Source organism: Salmo salar, chromosome 13 (assembly GCF_965601325.2).
Source record: "Salmo salar chromosome 13, fSalSal1, whole genome shotgun sequence".
NCBI classification, from domain to species: domain Eukaryota; kingdom Metazoa; phylum Chordata; class Actinopteri; order Salmoniformes; family Salmonidae; genus Salmo; species Salmo salar.
Genome location: NC_138303.1, coordinates 99061675 through 99086085, shown reverse-complemented (window position 1 = coordinate 99086085; position 24411 = coordinate 99061675). Strand labels below are relative to the sequence as shown.

Sequence of the window (24411 nt, the reverse complement as noted above, 5' to 3'; positions counted from 1 at the left end):
GTCCTGGATGGCAGGGAGCTTGGCCCCAGTGATGTACTGGGCTGTATACACTATCCTCTGTAACGCCTTGCAGTCGGATGCCAAGCAGTTTCCATACCAAGCGGTGATGCAGCCAGTCAAGATGCTCTCAATGGTGCAGCTGTATAACTTTTTGGGGATCTGAGGGCCAATGCCTAATATTTTCAGCCTCCTGAAGGGGGAAGAGGCGTTGTCGTACCTTCTTCAAGACTGTGTGGGTGTGTGTGGACTATAATAATTCCTTAGTGATGTGGACACCGAGGAATTTGTTAATTATATGACCACCCTACCTTAAATTATTGGGCTTGAGTTACTGTAATGACGTTTTCCTTACTGTTTAATTAGCATATTAACTACCTAATTTGCATAATACCGCATATTCATTTAATACATTTTACTTGTATTTGAATCGTCTCTGTGTTCTACACCAGCCCTGAACATTTCACAACAATATGACCACCCTATCTGGAAATATTGGACAAAAAGTGTTGAATTAAACATTTCAGACAGGTGATTAGGTGCCTTATTGATAACAGATTATCAGTGACCTGTCCGCAACCTTTTCCGATCACTTCAACAAAAATCTCAGCAATGGTAAATCCTATCCTCACGCAATAAGGTGTTCTGTGTTCCCAAGAAGCTGCTCTATAACATGGAATACAAAGTATCCCACAGGGAACACACTGGTTGAATCAATGTTGTTTTCACTTCATTTTAATGACGTTGAAATAACGTGGAATAGACCTTGAATTGACGTCTGTGCCCAGTGGGATAACACCATAACCACATTGAGTAGGTTTATGTGTTTTCACATGCAAATGTGATTGCTTTTGATAAAAAAACGCTTTTTCTGCCTTCCCAATGAAAACTAGATCGACAATAAGAACATATATTTGATGGAAAATAGATGTTTGTTTCTGGACGATGCACCATGCTACCTTGACAACATGCCCAACTGGCGCAGATTACTATTCGATTTGAGGATGGCCAACTCCCTTACCGCTTTTACCCGTTTACGTCATGGATTGGCACTCCCTAGTAAGAGCAGGCACTCCCTAGTAAGAGTAGTCCATGTTTCAAGGACAAAATTACATGTACTTTTTTTGTTGTAGTTGGGCCTGTTACATTAGTCATCTCAAAAAATTATACATGTTTTTTTTCTGTTTAGCTCACATAATATAATTTAACAGTATGCATGAAGGTGTCTGCAATATAATAAATGTGGCAAAAACGAATGTAAACGTTAACAAATGATGGAAGGCACGGTGGCTTCAACATAGCGCCCCTTAATTAGTAATCTAGTGTATATATAAATAATTTGGTGCACCGCGGCTCAGGTTAATTTGCCTCGCTCTGTAACACTCATTTACTCAAGTGTTTCCTTTATTTTGTCAGAGCCCTACCTAGTTGTTGTGTAGCTCTATCACACGCTGAGAGCGAGGCCGGAAGTACTTCGCTCAATGACGCGCCATGTGGTTGTCAAGGAGTGCGTGACATTATTATGGGATGTTAGGGGTGAAATGGCGCTCGGCGCGGTATTTTGAACAATCGTCTACGTTTCTGTGCTTTTTACCGATATGTTGCTCCGCCTGTACGGACCGGTGAAGGAGTATGTGCGTTAAGGCGTTTCGAGACACTAAAACCATAGCTTCAAGGGGAAAAACAAACCACGTAAGAATCTGTTCGCTGTGTGAAAGGGGCAATACTTTGTGTTGCTGCTGGCTAGGCTTGCTAGCTCGCTAACAGCTGATGATATCAATTTGGCCAGTTAGCAGACAGCTAGTAGCATATGAAGATACTTACTGTAACGTTACTATATATTGTAACGTTAGCTGTAGTATGTACCTACAAACTGTGGAAATACCTTATTCTAGTTAGCTAACGTAGCTTTGTTATATGATTCATATTATTGAAGCGATATGAATTTGGAAAATATCCATTAACTGTATTCACCATTCATTCGGATATTGGAAACTATTATCAACGTTGCATATATTCCATAGCTATTTATTATTTTACTGACGTTTGAGAGTTACATTGATTATTCAGCCTGTAACGTTGTGTGACTATAATGACATAAAATTCATTGCAAATGCAGCCCTCTAGATAGTTTCCAGCACCCCGACAGATGGACAGCAATTTCTGATTTTGCTAAGCCAGTTTGCCATTAGGGCCTGTCATTGTTTAGCTTCCAGAGGTTAATGCCGCTGTGGTAATCCTGTCTATTCAATGTTGGCTAGACGGAAAAATACCTTCCTAGTATAGTCTGTGTGTCTGCTTTGTGAAATGGCTTGAAGGCAGCTGGGGCTTTGACTGTCAAATAGTCAGATGATTACGTCGAGGGTTCCTCTCTACGTTTCTTTCTTCCAAAAGAAAGTCATATCCCCATTTTATTTAGGTATCTGGGGGTTTGTTCTTTGACAAATTACTATTAAGCGTTGGTCTAATGAATGTTCTTATTCTACATTTCAATAGGTTTACCAAAATAACAGTTAACCAGTTGTTTACAAATGTGGACATTTGAGAGAATTTAGATGTGTTATTCGTGACGTTATTTACGTAAATTGTATAGTTCTACACAGTACACAGAGTATCATGCAAGTATTTACAGGCTCATATGGCTTGTTACAGTAGGTGACACAAGGCGGATAACTCTTAACATTATTACTGTGTTGCACTACCAGGTAATCTATCGTAAACTGTGACCCCATTACTTTATTGGTAAACAAGATTCCTGACATGGGCGTTCATATCTATTGCTCGTTCTTCCTCTCATCTCTTTAGTTGAACTCATGACGAGGTGAAAATGGCGGATATTTCGAAATCCAACCCGGCCTGAAAATAGAAACGTAGCTAGCAAGCTATAGCTGGTCGTTTTCACAGTGTTGCCCCTGTCACCAATTCATGATTTTGACAGGCTGCTTAATAGTTGAGAAAACAAGAAGCAGGCCCCGATCATATATCCTATCGAAAACTGAGGGGATGAACATCGACCCCCTCCCCCTAGTTTATTAACTTGTATAGTATCCTATCTGTCTTATTTTGCGTATGCCGGAGGTAGGACAAAGATTTATTTTCTGGGATGTCCAAAGCGGCCTAGCAAAGCTAACTAACCAGCGATCTACCCTCCGCTATGCAATCCATGACATGTTAGCTAAACTATTTAATTTGCACCGTTCGAGATTAGGCCGATTGTGTTGGAAAGTAAGCTTTTGATCTAGTTGTGTTGCAATCAAAGTTAGGATCATAACGTCGTTGCATAAACATGTTTGTTATTGTTCTTGGTGGCTAGCTAAACTAACGTTAGCGTATTCAGCGTCGTTTAGCTAGCTGGCTAGTGTTAACGACCATAGAATACACTGTTAGTTACCGCTGCAGATCCATTGCAACATTGCTAATGCTAGCTAAACAGATTATGTATGAATTTATACTTTAACGTCAAGTACTTGATGTTGCATTGCCTGTGTGTGTGTTCTGTAACACCTTTTTCATTGCTTATGAATTCATCGCTGTCTTTGAAACAATTTGGTGTATTTGCGCTTGTGTTTTTGATAGATGTATAAATCTAATATATTCACTAATGTCACACACTGCATGTTTTGGCTGTATATTGTGACAATAACATCATTGAAATCCATGGTGATGGGTTTGCGCCTTCCATTGTCTTTGCAGTGGTGTGTGTGTGCAACATCATATGCAGGAATTGGTCATTCAGTTTTAGGCATTTCACTTAATTTTTTTCACATAGAAAATACTTTTGTACTTGTTCTTGGTTGCCTAACAATTGCTTATGGGCACTAACCAGAATGCAAAAAAACCTCTTGTTAGAAATGCATGTTTATATCCCAAGTAGCAGCTATCTATATCTGTTTTATAGTGTACTGGTACTTTCCAGTCAGTCATTCTACTGAAATATATTTTTTTACACATCCAATAGCTTGGTGGAGCTATTGGACTGACATTCTGATGCTTCCTGTTCTGTCTCCAGCAGTGACTGAGCTGAGTGTAAACCTGCAGACATGGACGTGGTGTCGCCAGAGCTGAACAGTCTGCTCCCTGATGAGATCATGGACACAGAGGCCATCATCATGGATGATGACCCCCCCTCCGAGTCCCCTGCAGCCTCTGGCCAATCACAACCTAGTGACGACTCGCCAGTCCCCATGGAAACGGATGTGCCCGCTGTCCCAGAGATCGTAAGCCTGTGTTCGGACGCCCCTCCAACCCAGCTGACCCAAGCCGGGACCACCTCCACCCCCACAGGTTCCACCCTCTGTAACACCACCTCTGCTACCCAGCTCCTCCTCACCTCTTCCACGGTTTCATCCTCCTCCCTCACCTTGCGACCCGCCACAGCCTCCACCCTAACCTCAACCACCCCTAAAACCACCAGCAGCCTCTCCCGGGTTAGTCTCACCTCGGGGGGCTTACAGAAGCTCTCAGCCCCCTTCACCCTCTCAGCCAACCACCAGATCATCCTCAACAAGGTGGCCTCATCCCCAGGCGCAGACACCGCCAGGTCCCAAGGCACCACCACCACTACCACTACTCCAGGGGGCCAGCAGTTCATGGTGACGACCATTGGGAAGTCTGGCCAGCCTATTGTGCTGCAGCTGCCCCACACAGGCTCCAAGTCTGCCTCGGTGCAGGGTCTGGGGGAGGCCAAGGCCAACCCGCAGCATTTCAAGGTGGTGACGGTCAGCTCGGCCAGTCAGGTATCCACCCTGCAGGCCCAGCAGCTGAAGACTGTACAGGTGAGACCTGTTTGTTTACTTGTTTATTGACTTGTTTACCTTTTTGTCTCAAGGGTCTGGATTCTTTGCTATTCATCAGAAAGTCATTCAGTTTCTTTGCTATGCTGTGCTCACATTGTGTAGTGAGGAGATTAATTTAGTTATGTGTTGTCATGAAGAGCCTTATAAGGCTGGAAATCAATCCCCAACTGTAACCCCTCCACAAACACCATATGTGATCATCTTCATTTCAAGTACACTCACATGCATTTACTTGGTTGGTGAAAGGAGGGGTTACAATTCCACGTCATTGCTATTTACAGAGAGAGAAAATACATTTATTGGCATGTCCAAACCTAAGTGTTGAAATTATTAAATAAACATATTCAGAAGCAAATACTGTAACCATTTTTTATGGTGGATGGTGTTGACAGGTTTTATAGGTCTGGGCTTTATCTCTAAGCTGTAGTTTGTGTAGTGTAGTAAATTAACATATTTCTCAATAGATTGCTAAGAAAACTCAGGTGTCGTCAGCTGGACCAATCAAGTTTGTCTTCACTAAAGCTGTCAACAACAAAGGTCTGACTGCCCAGACATCAGTATCCAATGTCATTACAGGTAATCCCCCTGACATGCTCTTCATATTGACATCATAGAAACAATGCTTGGTTTGCAATGTGCCACCCATGGATGCTGTGTAATTGAAAGTTCAGCCTATTATAACTGCTTTGAGCCATAGCAATGTATATAGACTTTGATCCCTGCCCCAATTGGTTCTGACCTCATCGTTGTGATTCTGTCCCCTTCCCTATAACCCCCACCCACCCAGGTCGGGTCCTGTCCACAAGCAGCCCAGTGACTCCCCCGCGGACCATCACCCTCTCTGAGACCCTCGGCTCCAGCTCTAGCAGCAAGATCGCCATCTCCCCCCTCAAGTCGCCCAGCAAGGTCAGACATGCTGCCACTCAATCCCTCTGACCCCACTTTGAGTGAGGGAGAGAGAACCAGTGCAGTTTCAGGGTCCGATATTAGAGTGGCCTACTGGCCCGGGGCCAGTAAACGCATTACCATCCGGTGGATCTCGTTTTCTCATATCATAATAACCAAATCTAGCATATTTAATAGCTGCATATAGAGAAAGCATGCCAACCTATAGGCCCCGCATGACCCCAATTCCATTTATAAACTATACCATGTCTGGGCCAGTGAGTGGGACCCTGAGTTTTCTCCCATTTTGTGTTTGGATGACAACTTGGAGCTATTGACATGTATTAGTAAAAATATCATTCTGTTTTCTCTTTGTGTGACAGTTGACGGTGGTGTCGGTGGCCTCCCAGGTCCCCAACTCCCCTCAGAAGTCAGTGTCTCTGCCTCTCAACATGGCCCACCTGGGACATCAGATACTATTACAACAGTCTACAGCCACCTCCCCAGCCAAGGTAGTCTCAATTCATTCTACTGCGCAGCTACAACTAGCCTCTATAACAGTGTTTCTCAACTGTGGTCCTCTAGGACCCCCAGAACTGCACATTTTTTGTTTTATTCAAACACTGGAACACCTGATTCAACTAGCCAACTAATCACCAAGACCTTGATCATCAGCTATGCTGATGCTCTTGGAAATAATCTTGACCATTTTCTCCCCTCTCCTCACAGACCATGAAGCCTGTGCAGACTGTGACGGTGGGAGGGGTGGGCGCCCCCCAATTTAAGACCATTTTTCCCCTGTCCACCCCGTCCAACGTGCAGCAGATCCAAGTGCCAGGCAGCCGCTTCCACTACGTCAGGCTGGTCACTGCCACCACGGGCAGCAGCACGGGACATGCCGGCAGCCCCATCACTAACTCATCCATGACAGGTAGGAGCCAGACTCCCAACTCACCATCCATACAGAGTGGCAGGGAAAGGATTTTAGGTCCAAACAGTGCCATAAATATACAGAATGTATATACAACGGTATATAATTACCTGTTTTCCTTCCACAGCCAAGCCCATGGTGGTCAACACAACCCAAGTCAGGATGTCTGTCCCCATTGTCCCAGCACAGACAATGAAGCAGGTGAAACACACGCAACACGAACACACTACTTGCTTACAGATTGAATTGCTCCCCTAATCATACATTCACTCAGCCACGACAACATGCACTATCAATAAGATGAGTGTAATTGAACTAACCTTCATTGTTCTCCTCTCTCAGGTGGTGCCTAAGCCCTTGACATCGTCAGGCCAGGTGCTGACCACTCAGACCCAGCAGAGGTTGATCATGCCCGCCACATCGCTACCCCAGATTCAGCCCAACCTCACCAACCTACCCCCGGGCACAATGCTGGCGCCTGCCCCTGGCTCTGGGAACATGGGCTACGCCGTGCTGCCCGCACAATACGTCACACAGGTACAGGGCCGGGATGTGTGTTGAATGCACTTTAAACGTGTGTGTGTGTCTGTGCGCTCACACGTCTCTCTCTCTCCCTTCTCCAGCTCCAGCAGTCGGCGTATGTGACTCTGGCCAGCAGCTCTGGGTTCTCCACCCCTACAGGCATCCAGACTCAGGCCAGACTGCCTCTCAATGGGTAAGCACAACACGACACAGGAAATCCCCAGCTGGAGTATGATCTGTGGTTTGATGGCAAAGTCCTTGTCAGTAACAAAAAAAAAATGTTTGCGATAAAGCACCTTTGTTTTTTTTGAAGGTTTTAAATTCCTTTTGATATGAAATGTTATGACAACGTTGTTATAAACACAATGCCCTGACTAATTATAAGTATATTCCCTTCTCCCACAGCTTATCAACATCAGGCGCTGCCTTCAGACCACGGAAGCCCTGTAACTGCACCAAGTCTCAGTGTCTCAAACTGTACGTACTAAAATAATTTACAGGGAACTCAACCTACTTAACTATTCATGTTTAACAGGATTCCTGCTTTAAAAAGTAAATGTCCTGTATTTAGACGTCATTTGAGATGGGCCTAACCTCTAGCTGTCTATGTTGTCTGAATGCTCTCTCTGCAGGTACTGTGACTGTTTTGCCAACGGGGAGTTCTGTCAGAACTGTAACTGTACCAACTGCTTCAACAACCTGGAACACGAGACGGACCGAGCTAAAGCCATCAAGGTGAGGAACAAGACAAATCAGATTTGACTCAACTTTATTTGTCTCACCTTATTCTTCCTTTCTTTGTGTGAAAGAAAAGCTTGGTGTGACAAATGTACTCCTTGATAGTGATATGGTTTGGCCTTGTGTAATAACTGTCTGTTGTAACTGTCTGTTGTATGTATCTGAGTCCTTGTGTACAGACTTGTTTTAAAAGGAGTGTATCATTTCCCCAGGCGTGTCTGGACCGTAACCCGGAGGCGTTCAAGCCAAAGATCGGTAAAGGTAAAGAGGGCGAGTCGGACCGCAGACACAGCAAAGGTTGCAACTGTAAACGCTCAGGCTGCCTGAAGAACTACTGCGAGTGTTACGAGGTGGGTCTCTCTCTGTCTCTCTGTGTGTGTGTGTCAAGCAAGTGAAATGGTACAAGCAGTAAACGTTACTCTCACAAACGTTTCAAAGCAATGGAGACGTCATATTATGGCTATGTACAGTGTTGTAATGATGTGCAAATAGTTAAAGTACAAAAGGGAAAATAAATGAACATAAATATGTGTTGTATTTACAATGGTGTTTGTTCTTCACTGGTTGCCCTTTTCTTGTGACAACACGTCACAAATCTTGCTGCTTTCATGGCACACTGGTATTTCACCCAGTAGATATGGGAGTTATTTTCAAATTCTTTGAGGGTCTGTGTAATCTTTTTATTTAACCAGTCAGTTAAGAACAAATTCTTATTTACAATGACGGCCTACCGGGGAACAATGGGTTAACTGCCTTGTTCGAGGGCAGAACGACAGATTTTTACCTTGTCGGGGATTCGATCCAGCAAATTTTCGGTTACTGGTCCAACGCTCTAACCACTAAACTACCTGCCACCCCAATCTTAGGGAAATACGTGTGTCTAATATGGTCATACATTTGGCAGGAGGTTAGGAAGTGCAGCTCAGTTTCCACCTCATTTTGTGGGCTATGTGCCTACGGCGGCCTCTCTCAATAGCAAAGCTATGCTACCGGGTCTATACATAGTCAAAGCTTTCCTTAATTTTGGGTCAGTCAGTGGTCAAGTATTCTGCCACTGTGTACTCTCTGTTTAGGGCCAAATAGCATTCTAGTTTGTTCTTTTTTTGTAAACTCTTTCCAATGTGTCAAGTAATTCACTTTTTGTTTTCTCATGATTTGGTTGGGTCTCATTGTGTTGCTGTCCTGGGGCTCTGTGGGGTCTGTTTGTGAACAGAGCCCCAGGACCAGCTTGCTCAGGGGACTCTTCTCCGGGTTCATCTTTCTGTAGGTGATGGCTTTGTTATGGAAGGTTTGGAAATCGCTTCCTTTTTAGGTGGTTGTAGAATTTAACGTCCCTTTTCTGGATTTTGATAATTAGGGGGTATCGGCCTAATTCTGCTCTGCATGCATTATTTGGTGTTTTACGTTGTACACGGAGGATATTTTTGCAGAATTCTGCATGCAGAGTCTCAGTTTGGTGTTTGCCCCATTTTGTGAAATGATTGTTGGTGAGCGGACCCAGACCGTAGAGGGCAATGGGTTCTAAAACTGAGTCAAGTATTTGTTTCCAGATCCTGACTGGGTTGTTGATTTTTATGTTCCTTTTGATGGCGTAGAAGGCCCTTCTTGCCTTGTCTTTTAGATCGTTCACAGCCTTGTGGAAGTTACCTGTGGCGCTGATGTTTAGGCCGAGGTACGTATAGTTTGTGTCAATTAGGGTGTGCAGGGTGAATACGTGGTCTGTTATTTGGTAAAAAGCCAATTTGACATTTGCTCAGTACATTGTTTTCAAGGAGTAAATGTACAAGTCTGCTGTTAGTGATAATGCAGAGGATTACCCCAAGGTTGCTGTTGATGCATTGGGTTCAAATTTGTCTCCACTTTTGGATTGGGGGGGGGGGGATCAGTCCTTGGTTCCAAATATTGGGAAAGATGCCAAAATTGAGGATGATCTTAAACAGTTTAAGTATAGCCAATTGGAATTTGTGGTCTATGTATTTTATTTAATTTAGGATACCATTAACGCCACAGGCCTTTTTGGGTTGGAGTGTTTGTATTTTGTCCTGTAGTTCATTCAATGTAATTGGAGAGTCCAGTTGGTTCTGGTAGTCTTTTAATAGCTGATTCTAAGATTTGTATTTGATCATGTACATGTTTTTTCCTGTTTGTATTTTGTTATAGAGCCAAAAAGATTGGAGAAGTGGTTATCCATATATCTCCGTTTTGGATAGATGCAGTGCATTCCAAAAGTATACAGACCCCTTGACTTTTTCCACATTTTGTTATGTTGCAGCCTTATTCTAAAATTGATGAAATTGTTTTCCCCCCCTCATCAATCTACACACAATACCCCATAATGACAAAGCAAAAACAGATTTTAGAAATTTTAGCAAAATTATAAAAAATAAAATGGAAATATTACATTTACGTACGTATTCAGACCCTTTACTCAGTACCTTGTTGAAGCACCTTTGGTAGCGATTACAGCGTTGAATCTTCTTGGGTATGACACTACAAGCTTGGCACACCTGTATTTAGAGTTTCTCCCATTCTTTTCTGCAAATCCTCTCAAGCTCTTTCAGGTTGGATGGAGAGCATCGCTAGTCGTATAATATTCTAATCAAGTGAGAGAGACTGTCATTTCTTCAACAATCATTATTTAATATCAATTAATTATTGCGACAATGAAACCGGCAACCCCACACTCTTGAGTGTTGGACCGAGAGCTTAACCTCTATGGGCTAGGTGGGACGCTAGCGTGCCACCCGTGGTGCACTCCATCAACAGCAGGTGCATTTCAAGAGCGGCAAATTTGAATCCAAATAAATGTCAAAATTCAAATTTTTCAAACATACAACTATTTTACACCCTTTGAAAGATAAACATCTCCTTAATCTAACCACGTTTTACGATTTCAAAAAGGTTTTACGGCGAAAGCATAAATTTAGAGTATGTTAGGACAGTACATTTACAAGAGTTGTGTGTAATGTTTTGTCAATTCAAAGACAGGGTAACCAAAACCATAAAACCAGCTAAAATGATGCACTAACCTTTTACAATCTCCATCAGATGACACTCCTAGGACATTATGTTAGACAATGCATGCATTTTTAGTTCTATCAAGTTCATATTTATATCCAAAAACAGCGTTTTACTATGGCATTGATGTTGAGGAAATCGTTTCCCTCCAATAACCGGCAGTCAAGTCAGCGTCACAAATTAAATAATTAAAATTAGAAAACATTGGTAAAATATTATATTGTCATTTAAAGAATTATAGATTTACATCTCTTGAACGCAATCAACTTGCCAGATTTAAAAATAACCTTACTGGGAAATCACACTTTGCAATAATCTGAGCACTGCGCCCAGAAAAATACGCGTTGCGATACAGACTAGACGTCATGTTGGGGAGATCTAAAATCGAAAATACTATGTAAATAATCCATTACCTTTGATTCTCTTCATCAGATGTCACTTCCAGGTATCACAGGTCCATAACGAATGTAGTTTTGTTCAAAAAAGCTCATCATTTATGTCCAAAAATCTCCGTCTTGTTAGCACATGATCTAAGCCAGCCGGACTTCTCGTCATGAACGAGGGGAAAAAATATATTTACGTTCGTTCAAACATGTCAAACGTTGTATAGCATAAATCATTAGGGCCTTTTTTAACCAGAACATGAATAATATTCAAGGTGGACGAATGCATACTCTTTTATAACGTATTGGAACGAGGGTACCCAACATGAACTCGCGCGCCAGGTGTCTAATGGGACATCATCGTTCCATGGCTCTTGTTCGGTCAGATCTCCCTCCAGAAGACTCAAAACACTTTGTAAAGGCTGGTGACATCTAGTGGAAGCAATAGGAAGTGCCAAAATATTCCTCAGCCCCTGTGTTTTTCAATGGGATAGGTTTAAAGGTAATACAACACATCAGGTATCCACTTCCTGTCAGAAAATGTCTCAGGGTTTTGCCTGCCAAATGAGTTCTGTTATACTCACAGACACCATTCAAACAGTTTTAGAAACTTTAGAGTGTTTTCTATCCATATATAATAAGTATATGCATATTCTAGTTACTGGGTAGGATTAGTAACCAGATTAAATCGGGTACATTTTTTTTATCCAGACGTGCAAATGCTGCCCCCTAGCCCTAACAGGTTAACCTTACAGAAAAATGCAGATTTCTTATATAGTAGATCTAAAAATGCTTAGTCATGGCTGGTTCCACCCCACCCATGCAGATTGGGGAGCATCATAAGCCACCTTGGGTTTATCTTGTGGTTATCTGCACTGGGTGTTGTTTTACCCACAACCTGACTTTTTTTTTCTACTTATCCTTATATCTGGAAACTATGAGGGGATTGTTCTACTCCTCCAGGCTTTCTCTATCTCAGGTCACACACATCACATCTTGTCTATGGAATGCAGTCTTTAGCCATCATAAATAAATTGTCAACTCAAGCCCCAGATACCCAACTCAGTCCCACAGACACAGATGAGAGAGTACACATCAAAGCTATTTGATGCATAAACAGTATTGAAACATAATGTTGTCATTTTTTTACCATTTGCTGCACAGCTATTTTCAGGTCTCTCTAGAGATGTTCGATCGGGTTCAAGTCCGGGTTCTGGCTGGGCCACTCAAGGACATTCGGAGACTTGTCCCGAAGCCACTCCTGAGTTGTCTTGGCTGTGTGCTTCGGGTCGTTGTCCTGTTGGAAGGTGAACCTTCACCCCAGTATAAGGTCCTGAGTGCTCTGGAGCAGGTTTTCATGAAGGATCTGTAATTTGGTCCGTTCATCTTGACCCTGACTAGTCTCCCACTCCCTGCTGCTGAAAAACATCCCCACAGCATGATGCTGCCACCATGATGCTTCACCGTAGGTATGGTGCTAGGGTTCCTCCAGACGTGACGATTGGCATTCAGGCCAAAGAGTTGATCTTGGTTTCATCAGACCAGAGAATCTTGTTTCTCATGGTCTGAGAGTCCTTTAGGTGCCTTTTGGCAAACTCCAAGCGGGCTGAGCCTTTTACTGAGGAGTGGCTTCCGTCTGGCCACTCTACCATAAAGGCCTGATTTGGTGGAGTGTTGCAGAGATGGTTGTCCTTCTGGAAGGTTTTCTCATCTCCACAGAGGAACTCTGGAGCTCTGTCAGTGACCATCGGGTTCTTGGTCACCTCCCTGACCAAGGACCTTCTCCCCCAATTGCTCAGTTTGGCTGGGCGGCCAGCTCTAGGAAGAGTCTTGGTGGTTCCAAACTTCTATTTAAGAATGATTGAGGCCACTGTGTTCTTGGGGACCTTCAATGCTGCAGACATTTTTTACTACCCTTCCCCAGATCTGTGCCCCGACACAATCCTGTCTTGGAGCTCTATGGACAATTCCTTCGACCTCATGGCTTGGATTTTGCTCTGACATGCCCTGTCAACTGTGGGACCTTTTTTATATAGACAGGTGTGCCTTTCCAAATCCAGTTGTAGAAACATCTCAAGGATGATCAATGGAAACAGGATGCACCTGAGTTCAATTTCGAGTCTGAAAGCAAAGGGTCTAAATATTTATGTAAATACGGTATTTCTGTTTTGCAACAACAACAAAAAAGTCCATAAACTCTGTTTTCGCTTTGTCATTATGGGTTATTGTGTGTAGATTGAGGATTTTATTTAATCCATTTTAGAATAAGGATGTAATGTAACAATGTGGAACTGAATACTGAATACTTTTTTCTGGTCTGAATACTTTCCGAATGAATTTTCCCGGAAGTGGTTAGATTCCATAGATTCTTGAATTACATTGTGTTGATTTCTGACGTGCTGTTCCTTCTTTTACCATAGTGTTTCAATGATTCACCATAGTGAAGGCGTAGGCTCAGGTTTTCGGCATCTCTGTTTTTGGTTGGACAGGTTTCTCAATTTCTTTCATAGGTTTTGCATTCTTCATCAAACCATTTGTCATTGTTTTTTATTTTCTTAGGTTGTCTGCTCTCAATTTTTAGATTTCATAGGGAAGCTGAAATGTCAACTATACTGTTTAGGCTTTCTACTGCCAAGTTTACACCTTCACTAGATACAGTGAAATGTATTTTCCAGGAAGTTATCGAATTTGCTGTTGCCTAATTGTTCGTTATTTTGGTAGGTTTCTACACTACTTTCATTCCGTCTATAGCATTTTTGTTATATTGTGCAGTTCCTTTAGCTTTGATGCCTCTACTTGAACAGAGCAATATTCAATTATAACTATGATTTTGCTGATAGGGGTGTCAGTGAGCTGACTGAACACTTTGAGAGACTCTGGGTTGAAGTCAGTGATAAAGTAATCCACAGTACTACTGCCAAGAGATGAGCTGTAGGTGTACCTACCATAGGAGTCCCCTCGACGCCTACCATTGACTATGTACATACCCAGCGTGCGACAGAGCTCCAGGAGTTTTTTTATTTATTTTTGTAATATTTATTTTTAACCTTTAACTATTTGTGACCGGTTTTTGTTGGTTGTTTTGTCATAGTTGTGTCTAGAAGGGAATACTGTCGCCTCCAGGTAGGTCTTTATCCCTGTGTGCAGAGTGTCAGGTTCTTGTCCAGTTCTGGCACCTAGGTCACCACAGCCTAGTACATGTCCCTGGGCCTGGAAATGGTTGATCTCCCCCCGAGGATGGAAAAGCTGTCTTCATTAAAGTATGGGGATTCTATTGGTTGAGAGATAGGTAGCTACCTCTATTGGGGGAGGGGGGCATAGGTCTGATTAGGCGGGGCCTATATAGGGTGTGGCCACAGTTTGTTTGGGGGGGGGTCTCAGCTGGTTGGGGTAAGGGCTGGTGATGCTGTGGTCTGGGTGTAGGTCCTCTTGATGCAGGTCCTTCGGGAGGGGGTCTCGCAGGTCTGGGATGGTGTCTTGGCAGGATATCTGTTGCTCCTGTGTGAGGTGCTGGGGCTGCGGTTGAGGTTGACTTCCTTCATGGTCCTGGCAAAAGTTGGTATTGCTGCCTTGTAGAGGTGGACCTGGTCGTAAAGACTGTTCAAGTCCAGGGTGGTCCTTATACGGGTGGACTATAACATTGTACTCTGTTCTATTATATGTTGCACGCCACTTTACATCAGGGGTGGCTAGTCTTATCCCTGAAGGGGTGGGTGCAGGCTTCTGGTCCGACCTACTAGTAGCACACCCCGTTCTTGGTCACGCCTGCTTATTTATTGAGACTCTCTCTGCCAGGCCAAGATCATGTGCTCGTCTACCTGTAAGTGTGTGGGCTGTAAGAACTTTGAGGAGAGCCCTGAGAGGAAGACTCTGATGCACCTGGCCGACGCAGCTGAGGTCAGAGTTCAACAACAGACGGCAGCCAAGACCAAGCTGTCATCACAGATCTCAGACCTGCTTACACGGACCACTCCCGCCATCACCAGCGGAGGGGGGAGGTAAGACTCCTTCCCTCTCTACACTCGCCCTCTCCAGCCTCACCCCCTTTCTAGATTCACCCCCTCTCCTCAACGCATCTTCTCTAGTTTTATTTTCTCTAGCCTTAACTTCTACTCCCTCTCGTCTACCTCTCTCCAGCCTCGGCTCCCTCTCTCTCCAGCCTCGGCTCCCTCTCTCTCCAGCCTCGGCTCCCTCTCTCTCCAGCCTCGGCTCCCTCTCTCTCCAGCCTCGGCTCCCTCTCTCTCCAGCCTCGGCTCCCTCTCTCTCCAGCCTCGGCTCCCTCTCTCTCCAGCCTCGCCTCTGTACTCCCCATCTATGCTGTATCTTGTTCTAGAACAGTGGCTAATCTCTTCATCCTCTCTCAACCAGGATGCCCTATACGTTTGTGACGAAGGAGGTGGCGGAGGTGACGTGCGAGTGTCTGCTGGAGCAGGCTGAGCAGGCAGAGCTGAACCAGCAGCCCCAGGCCACCGCAGAGAGGATGATCCTGGAGGAGTTTGGACGCTGCCTCATGAGGATCATCAGCTCGGCGGGCAAGACAGACTGTCCCTCCATCAACTGCTAGGCTAGGTCCATGGGCTCTCTCGGTTTGCCTCTCACCCAGCGCAGAGAGAACTCGTGCCTGGGAGACTGAAAGGGTGGCCCCCTTTCTCCCCAAGCTCCAGAGCTAAAAATTGGGACTGGCGAGTGGTGGTGATCCCTAGGAGGTCCTTGGTTTCTCTGTCTCCCGGGCTAGCTAACCCCATAGACATTGGATTGGGAGAAGAGTAGACTGCCCGGTCAACTGTTATCTAGCTAGACCCAGTACCAGGAGGCAAGGACTGCCCTGTGCACTGCTTACCCACCCTCAGAGCTCTAACGTTGGGAGAACTAAGGGACATGAATTGCTATGGCGCTGGTCCTTCTTCACAGTTAGTGGGAATAGCCTTGGCTGAAGGGAGGGGCTGTCCCCATGCCTGCCTGAAAAAAACAAGGATTGTGAGACTCGGCAGAGAAAGAAGTGCAAGGGTAGAGCAAACGAGCGGGACCAGGATTTGGGTTTTAACCAGTTCTTGGTTTCGGTGCACCCTCTGACTGAGTGGAATAGCACAGTTTGTTTGTGTTTTTGGAAGGGGGTTGTTTTAGACTTACCATGCACACTTTTTGATAATAGGTATTTTTACATGTTTTGTTTTTTCTTCTAATGTATTTTTCTTCTACCATCCTATCATGGCTCTGTTTGTCCCTCTCTTTCTCCCTCTCCTTCTCTCTGGTGTGATATTAACATGTTTTAATAATTTCTGATGATTCTGGATGCAGAGGAGGATTCTTCAGTTAGTAGCCCAGGTTCTAATCATGATGCTGATCTCGCTACAGTAGCTAGCTTTTACTGTAGCCCACAAGATACCCCCACTATTTATTTTCCTCAACCACCATTTCAACTTGTACTCAGTGCTTAGCAAAATGTCTAAGAACAAATTCTAAATTCCCACTTTAGATTTTTATCATGGATATGGATTATATTTGCCATTTTTAAACAACTAATTGGTAAGTATTTGAATTTACATTCACCAAACTGGGTTTTGGGGTAGCATACAGTCCTGTTTCTGACACTTTCAGGTAGGGTGAAGTTTCACAATATCAAATCCAAGTTATTTGCTCTGCTAAAGTGCTTATGGTACTCTAAATGAATTGTGAAGGTATGAAAGTTGTCCTCTTTTATTAGGTAAATAGGAATATTGGAATCTAAGTGCCCCTACTTTTAACTTCTTTGTGAATAACAAAGATGTAGAATAATGTTTGTAGAATAGTGCACACACATCAATGTTGGATCACTGACAAGAGCCAGGGGCAGATTGTTTGATTGGATAATGAATCTAGCCATAGTATCACCGTATGTCAGGAGCACTGTGCCTATTTTAGCATAGCAGAGTGCCTTTAGTCTACAGTGAGCTGATGATTGGGCATGGTAACTTTGTTCTACAATGTCATCATGGATTAGGCTACCAGGTAACACGTGATTTGGCCTCTGTGTGTCACTAACTCTGCCCATCAAGTGTGTGTTCAACAGCATCTCGGTGGTGTTTCTAAAACCCATTATATCATGTCCACTAGTCTGGCTAACACACAACTCTCAAAGTCTTCCTGACTTCAGTCTGGAATGGCTCTTCGATGTCGGCACAATGCGTCGATAATGAAGAGGGCTGTGCTTTTACTGGTTGGTTCTCTTCCGTATTATTCTCACTCAAACACCCACATGCATGGCCACACAGCCCCCCCGAGCGCTGCCCCTCCCATTACAATGGTTGTATTTTAAAAACAACGAGAGGTCTCAACCTCTGAGGGGAAAAATAACATTTGATTGAACCAATCAAAGCCATCGCTCAATTTCTGAGTGAATATTGCATTAAGGGCCTTCTTTCCAGACCAGTGTACAACAGCTGTCCCTGTGCGGTCAGCCAGGCTACATTTCCCCCTCACAAAGCCAATCCCTTTCTATGTTTTTGTATTGGGGTGAGTCTTGTGTGTGTTTGGGTGTTGTTTTTAAAATACTGTTATTAGTTGTAGATTTATTTCCCCCAGGATACCTTTGCCTTACGTTCCCCACTCTGCTCAGGGCATTGAAGGACTTTTACTATGTTGTCAATTGTTTCCCCCAATGTTGTTGAAGACACACATACTTATTAAAACACGTTCAAGATCTATCAAAAAGCAGTCGTTTGTTGATATAGATTGCCCTTGTCCAAAAGAGTCAGAGTATGACCATGTTATACACCATCACACATCCTTTTCAAAGTTGTAATCATCCCTATGCACTGAAAAATTTGTTTATTGTATGGATGATCTTGCTGGATGCTAAAGTTATTACAAAATTGCTGTACAGGAGCATCAACAATTTGTTTAAGCAGCATGATGCATCCCTAATAAAAACACATTTCTCTAGGCCCTGTTCAGGAGGGTGCAATGTTACAGAACGTTCAGATAGAAATGTATTGTGTAGAACGAATACAGTGGTATTTCAGGTAGAGGATTGCACTATGTTACATTTCTATTTGTAACATTTGTTGAGTCTCCCCTCATTGAATACAGCCCTAGTATCCATTGTCAACCCACAAAGTGGGATGTTTGAAAGGGCTTCCAATAGTTGAGCACAAACAGAACGCTGCTCTGAAAGTGCTCTGCTCAGCTCACTCCCTCAATCTGATGTTGAAAGGTGGTGGGAAATTGTTTTTAGATTGTCTTCTAACAGAGAGAAATGTAACATAAAAATAAATGTATATTATCAATAAAACTAAACAGCAAAGTTGTGTGCTGTCTGTGAACAGAAAAGTTCCTATCAAATCTATATATTTCAGGAGAAACCTAGCCTTCTATCAGGTAACCTAACCCATGGCATCTGCTAGTACTCTGTACACTAGACAAAACAATAATCCTTCTTTGTACCTTCTCAATGTTTCCAATACCAGGCTTTTTTCAGCGAGGGAATCTCTGTACCGAACTGATCTGTGTAAATCTGTTACCTGCTGCCCCTCCATGTATAAAAGCCCCAGTGCAACGGCTCAGTAGTACTACTTGTATTTTGGTTGTTTGATTGTATATCGTATGTTAAGTGACCATTGCCTGTATTACTTTTTAGGTGAAATCATGTTTGTCTTTTTTCCTCATGTCACCATTCTTGTAAACATCTCTTTCTGTCTGGAATTATTTATCTCATGTTATCCTGACTATAACACAGTATCACCAAAATTAAAGTACTTTTAATTATTTTCAGATTTATATTGAGTAAAGCGTATGTGAGATGTTGTGACTGTAATGTAAGCAAAATACAAAGCAAATAAAATTTATACAGTTCTGTAAAAAAAAAAAAAAATCTCAATCTTTGCACTAAATTGCATTCATAATTGACTAATTACATAGAATAGTCCTTTCAGATATTGTCATTTCTGATAAGCCAATTTTCACATGTCTGATTGTTTTAGACAGTAACATGAAGTTGATTACGTGATTGATGCTATGCTTTAACACTACACTGTAATTGTAACACTTTTAGATGTGTAAGATACTTTGATATTTTACACAAGTCCCGCCTTTCTCGTGTTTTTCCCACATTGCTTTGCTGTGTATATAATGCGCATGCGCACATTTACACGAGTTTTTTTTCTTCCCCGTTTATGAAGAGAAGAGCGAGTATCTGGCAAGTCATATGAACATAACCTGAAGATTGTCTCCCTTGTTGACGAGATAACATGGCATTTGAGGCATATCTCCGATTTATAGTTCAGTAAGTTTTCTTCAGTGTTGTAATATAGCAAACTAGCTATGATGTGTTAGCTAACGTTAGCTATGTATAGCAAGTCCTGACCAATTGGCTATCAATATCATATTTCTTATCCATTGTCTGATTTTAAATCTTTGCTGTTCACATCATGAATCTCTGATTACATGTTGTTTTTTTACAACTATGAGGACGCGTAGTTAGCTTCATTATGTATCACAGGTCAGGAGTTCAACTCAGTCTCTGTGTGGTGCGCACGTGGTCTATAATTTGGCCTATGCTTAATCCAAGAATGTTGCATGTTACATTATAATGCATCAACTTGTTTAGTTTTTCTACAGTGTGGATGGATGACAAAATGATACAGGACACGTGGTAAGATGCCAAACTGGCTACACTGTCAACTTGAGCCTGAACACTAACAATGTATTGAGGAATGACTGAACTGTACTGCACCCATTTTCTCATCCTTTGATTAAAATCTGTATCTGCTGTTCACATCATGAACCATACTGATTAATATTACATTTTTATGAGGACGTGCTCTAGCCGATAATTGGTCATATTTTGACTGGCTTTGATTATACTGTGTTTTAACCTTCATTTCAATTTTGGCACAGATCCAACAGAATGGTCTCTTCAGTGCTGAGCAACAATGCACTGTATGTATGATAGGTGTGTATTTGTATGTATATACAGGACCAGTCAAAAGTTTGGACACCTACTCATTACATTTATTACATTGTTTTTCTACATTTGTAGAATAATAGTGAAGACATCAAAACTATGAAATAACACATGGAATCATGTAGTAACCAAAAAATGTGTTTTTCATTGTCCTGTTGAAAAACAAATGATAGTCCCACTAAGCCCAAACCAGATGGGATGGTGTATCGCTGCAGAATGCTGTGGTAGCCATGCTGGTTAAGTGTGCTTTGAATTCAAAATAAATCTGACAGTGTCACCAGCAAAGCACCCCCACACCATCACACCTCCTCCTCCATGCTTCAGGTGGGAACCACACATGCGGAAATAATCCGTGCACCTACTCTGCGTCTCACAAAGATGTGGTTGGACCCAAAAAGCTCACATTTGGACTCATCAGACCAAAGGACAGATTTCCACCACTCTAATGTCCATTACTTGTGTTTCTTGGCACAAACAAGTCTCCTCTTCTTATTGGTGTCCTTTAGTAATGGTTTCTTTTCAGCAATTCAACCATGAAGGCCTGATTAATGCAGTCTCTGAACAGTTGATGTTGAGATATGTCTGTTACTTGAACTCTGTGAAGTATTTATTTGGGCTGCAATCTGAGGTGCGGTTAACTCTAATGAACTTATCCTCTGCAGCAGAGGTAACTCTGGGTCTTCCTCTCCTGTGGCGGTCCTCATGAGAGCCAGTTTCATCATAGTGCTTGATGGTTTTGCGACTGCACTTGAAGAAACTTTCAAAGTTCTTAATTTTCTGGATTGACTGACCATTTTTTATTTAACTAGGCAAGTCCGTTAAGAACATTATTTTCTACAATGACGGCCTACCCCGGCCAAACCATAACCCGGGCGGCTCTCGGCCTATAGTGCGCCGCCCTATGGGACTTCCAATCATATCGGGTTGTAATACAGCCTGGAATCGAACCAGGATTTGTAGTGACGCCTCCAGCACTGAGATGCAGTGCCTTAGACCGCTGCGGCACTCATGGCTTAAAGTAATGATGGACTGTTTCTCTTTGCTTATTTCAGCTGTTCTTGCCATAATATGGACTTGGTCTTTTACCAAATAGGGCTATATACTGTATACCACCCCTACCTTGTCACAACAACTGATTGGCTGAAATGCATTAAGAAGGAAAGAAATTCCACAAATGAACTTTTAATCAGGCACACCTGTTAATTGAAATGCATTCCAGGTGACTACCCCATGAAGCTGGTTGAGAGAATGCCAAGTGTGCAAAGCTGTCAAGGCAATGAGTGGCTACTGTGAAGAATATAAAATAAATGTATTTGTTTTAATACCTTTTTTGTTTAGTACGATTCCATAAGTGTTATTTTATAGTTTTGATGTCTTCATTATTCTACAATGTAGAAAATAGTAAAAATAAAGAAACCCTGGAATGAGTAGGTGTGTCCAAACTTTTGACTGCTACTGTCTATGTATATTTGTGTGTATGTGATCTGGTGGTGAGAGGAGCTATAGGACGGGCTCATTGCTTTTGGAATGGAATGTGAAAGAGTTTAACGTGGTTTCCCTATGTTTGATACTGTTCAATTCCAGCCATTACAATGACCCTGTCCTCCTATAGGGCCTCCCACAAGCCTCCACTGATGTAATCCTTGGCTTTATTTGATCTGGGTCAATGATCAGATAAAATCACAATCTAACCCAGTCTTCCATCCAAGTCTGGGAGGGAGTATTATTCAACTTGATTGATGGTGCGGTCTCCAATGTTTTCAATTATGATTTTTTTTGGGCTGCATATTGTGCATCTTTTTTTAATTTAGTGCTGACATCCCTCTTCACACTAACGATGAGATTGTGTTTTTCTCCAGGCTTTGCAATAGGAGTGCCCTGGGCGATCTCATGTTTTCATAGTAAATTGACTACCAAGATGGCACTGGATTCATTGTGAAACTACATTACAAATGTATATAAGCATTTCCTATCCCTTTGTCCGATGACAAATGTTTGTGGAAAACACTACAAAGTATGTACATTTGAGTGACTGATTATTTCAGAAATGTGTGATGCCTCAGTGTTATCTTGAGATTATGAACATTATGAAATTGAATTTCTTGTGCCAGTGAAGGTTTCACAAACTCCATTGAAATGCATCTAGGGAATTGTATTGTTAAATTCAGTTGCTTTGCTAGTAAATCAAGTTGTTTTTGTTGAAAAAAGTTAACTATGGTAGCATGAGAAGTTGAGTGGCCAGGACCAATGTTTGCATACACACAATACTGTACAATGAGTGGAAATGCAAAATGCACCTTTCCTTACAATGTTACTATGGACGGATTCTCTTTATTCAGAGACTTTGGTCTGATGCAACATGGTGAAATGTTAATATATATATATAAATCATGGAGATTCCAATAATGAAGTTGGCATGGATGGCAGGGGGTGCACTCTGTTAAGTATGTAACCAATTGTGTTTGCTACACAATGTACAGCAGGCCTACAGCGAATCAGTACATGCATGTGATTGCACATATGGTTTACATACAGTACAGAATGGTCAAGCCACGTTCACCGGAAGTGCCTGAAGAAGGGGGCGATTATATTGGTCCAGTGATTATTGGTGGGTGATTGTGCCGCGTTGATGGAGCCGAAGACCAATTTGCGTCACTGCAGCAACATTAAGACTTCCGCTTTTACGATTTTGTCTTCAAAATAAAAGTAGAAACGTATATGATGCGAAATCGATCATTTTTGCGGCTTTGCATAATGTTAAAAATTACAACATCGGGGAAAAATCTTAACTAAAGACATTTACTATATATGAGATAAATAGTATAAGGTGGAGCACATTTTGACATAGTTGTAGCTTAAGTAAATTAATATAAAGAAAATATTCTACAGACCCTACTCATTTAGCACTAGTCGACTATATTGAACAAAAATGTAAATGCAACATGTAAAGTGTTGGTCCCATATTTCATGAGCTGAAATAAAAGATCCCAGAAATGTTCCATGCGCACAAAAAGCTTACTTCTCAAATTTGTTTCACAATTTGCTTATATCCGTTAGTGACCATTTCTCCTTTGCCAAGATAATCCATCCACCTGAAAAGTGTGGCATATCAAGAAGCTTATTAAACAGCATGATCATTACACAGGTGCACCTTGTGCTGGGGACAGTATAAGGCCACTAAAATGTGCAGCTTTGTCACATAACACAATGCCACAGATGTCTCAAGTTTTGAGGGAGCGTGCAGTTGGCATGCTGACTGCAGGAATGTCCCTGAGCTGTTGCCAGATAATTTAATGTTAAATTCTCTACCATAAGCTGCCTCCAATGTTGTTTTAGAGAATGTGCAGTACATCCAACTAGCCTCAACTGCAGACCACATGTAACCACGCCAACCCAGGACCTTCACACCCGGCTTCTTCACCTGCAGGATAGTCTGAGACCGGCCACCCAGACAACTGATGAAGTGGAGGAGTATTTATGTCTGTAATAATGTCCCTTTGTCTGGAAAAAGTCATCCTGATTGGCTGGGCCTGGCTCCCAAAAGTGTGGGCCTTTTCCACCCATGGCTGCGCCCCTGCCCAGTCATGTGAAATCCATAGATTAGGGCCTAATAAATGTATTTCAATTGACGGATTTCCTTATATGAACTGTACAGTAACATTGTTACATGTTGAGTTTATATTTTTGTTCAGTATATATAGGCTATAATTAAATAATACCATATATAGATTCTACAGACCCTACTGAGTAATCCCAACCCCCCTTTTACTTCGGCACATGTATTCCACAATATTGTGGCCAATGTAAAAGGCCAGCGACACTTAGTATTATTCAGAGCCCTGTGAAATGACACCATATAGATTCTACAGACCCTACTGAGTACTCCCCACCCCACTTTTACATCGGCACAAATACATGTTTTTTCCTGTACAGCGGTATCTATATTTGTACCTCTTAAACTCTTTGACCACAGTAAATGGCAAGCAGCACTCCATATTATTCAGAGCCCCATGAAATAACACCATATATAGATTTAAAAAACCCTATTGAGTACTCCAACCCCACTTTTACATCGGCACTTAGAATACTTTTTGCTCTATAAGCCAATATAATATGTATTCAATATACAGTGATTTGCATTGGGGTTATTTATTTGACCTTGGAACATGTTTTAAAACCCACATTTAATGCAATTGGCAC

At 42.4% G+C, this 24411-nt stretch overlaps 1 protein-coding gene across 15 annotated transcripts; it reads left to right on the top strand.

Annotated features, from left to right (window-relative positions):
• The first annotated feature begins 1487 nt into the window (after positions 1 to 1487).
• LOC106568323 (protein lin-54 homolog) lies at positions 1488 to 23840 on the top strand. 15 transcript variants are annotated; one of them, XR_014380198.1, is made up of 17 exons: positions 1489 to 1689; positions 4007 to 4772; positions 5258 to 5369; positions 5581 to 5699; positions 6062 to 6190; positions 6408 to 6609; positions 6737 to 6810; positions 6952 to 7146; positions 7233 to 7324; positions 7537 to 7608; positions 7764 to 7866; positions 8082 to 8219; positions 15066 to 15268; positions 15639 to 19530; positions 19866 to 19899; positions 20145 to 20186; positions 23548 to 23840. XR_014380198.1 is itself a non-coding variant. In XM_014138568.3 (14 exons), the coding sequence occupies exons 2-14, from the start codon at positions 4038 to 4040 to the stop codon at positions 15832 to 15834; spliced, it is 2370 nt and encodes a 789-aa protein (XP_013994043.1). In that variant the 5' UTR covers positions 1488 to 1689; positions 4010 to 4037; the 3' UTR covers positions 15835 to 23840. The 15 variants fall into 15 exon arrangements, 4 of the variants coding, with proteins under 4 accessions (XP_013994043.1, XP_013994042.1, XP_013994045.1 ...); XR_006758408.2 differs by having other exon boundaries at positions 22071 to 23840; XR_006758406.2 differs by having other exon boundaries at positions 20145 to 20199; positions 22071 to 23840.
• The last annotated feature ends 571 nt before the right edge of the window (positions 23841 to 24411 follow it).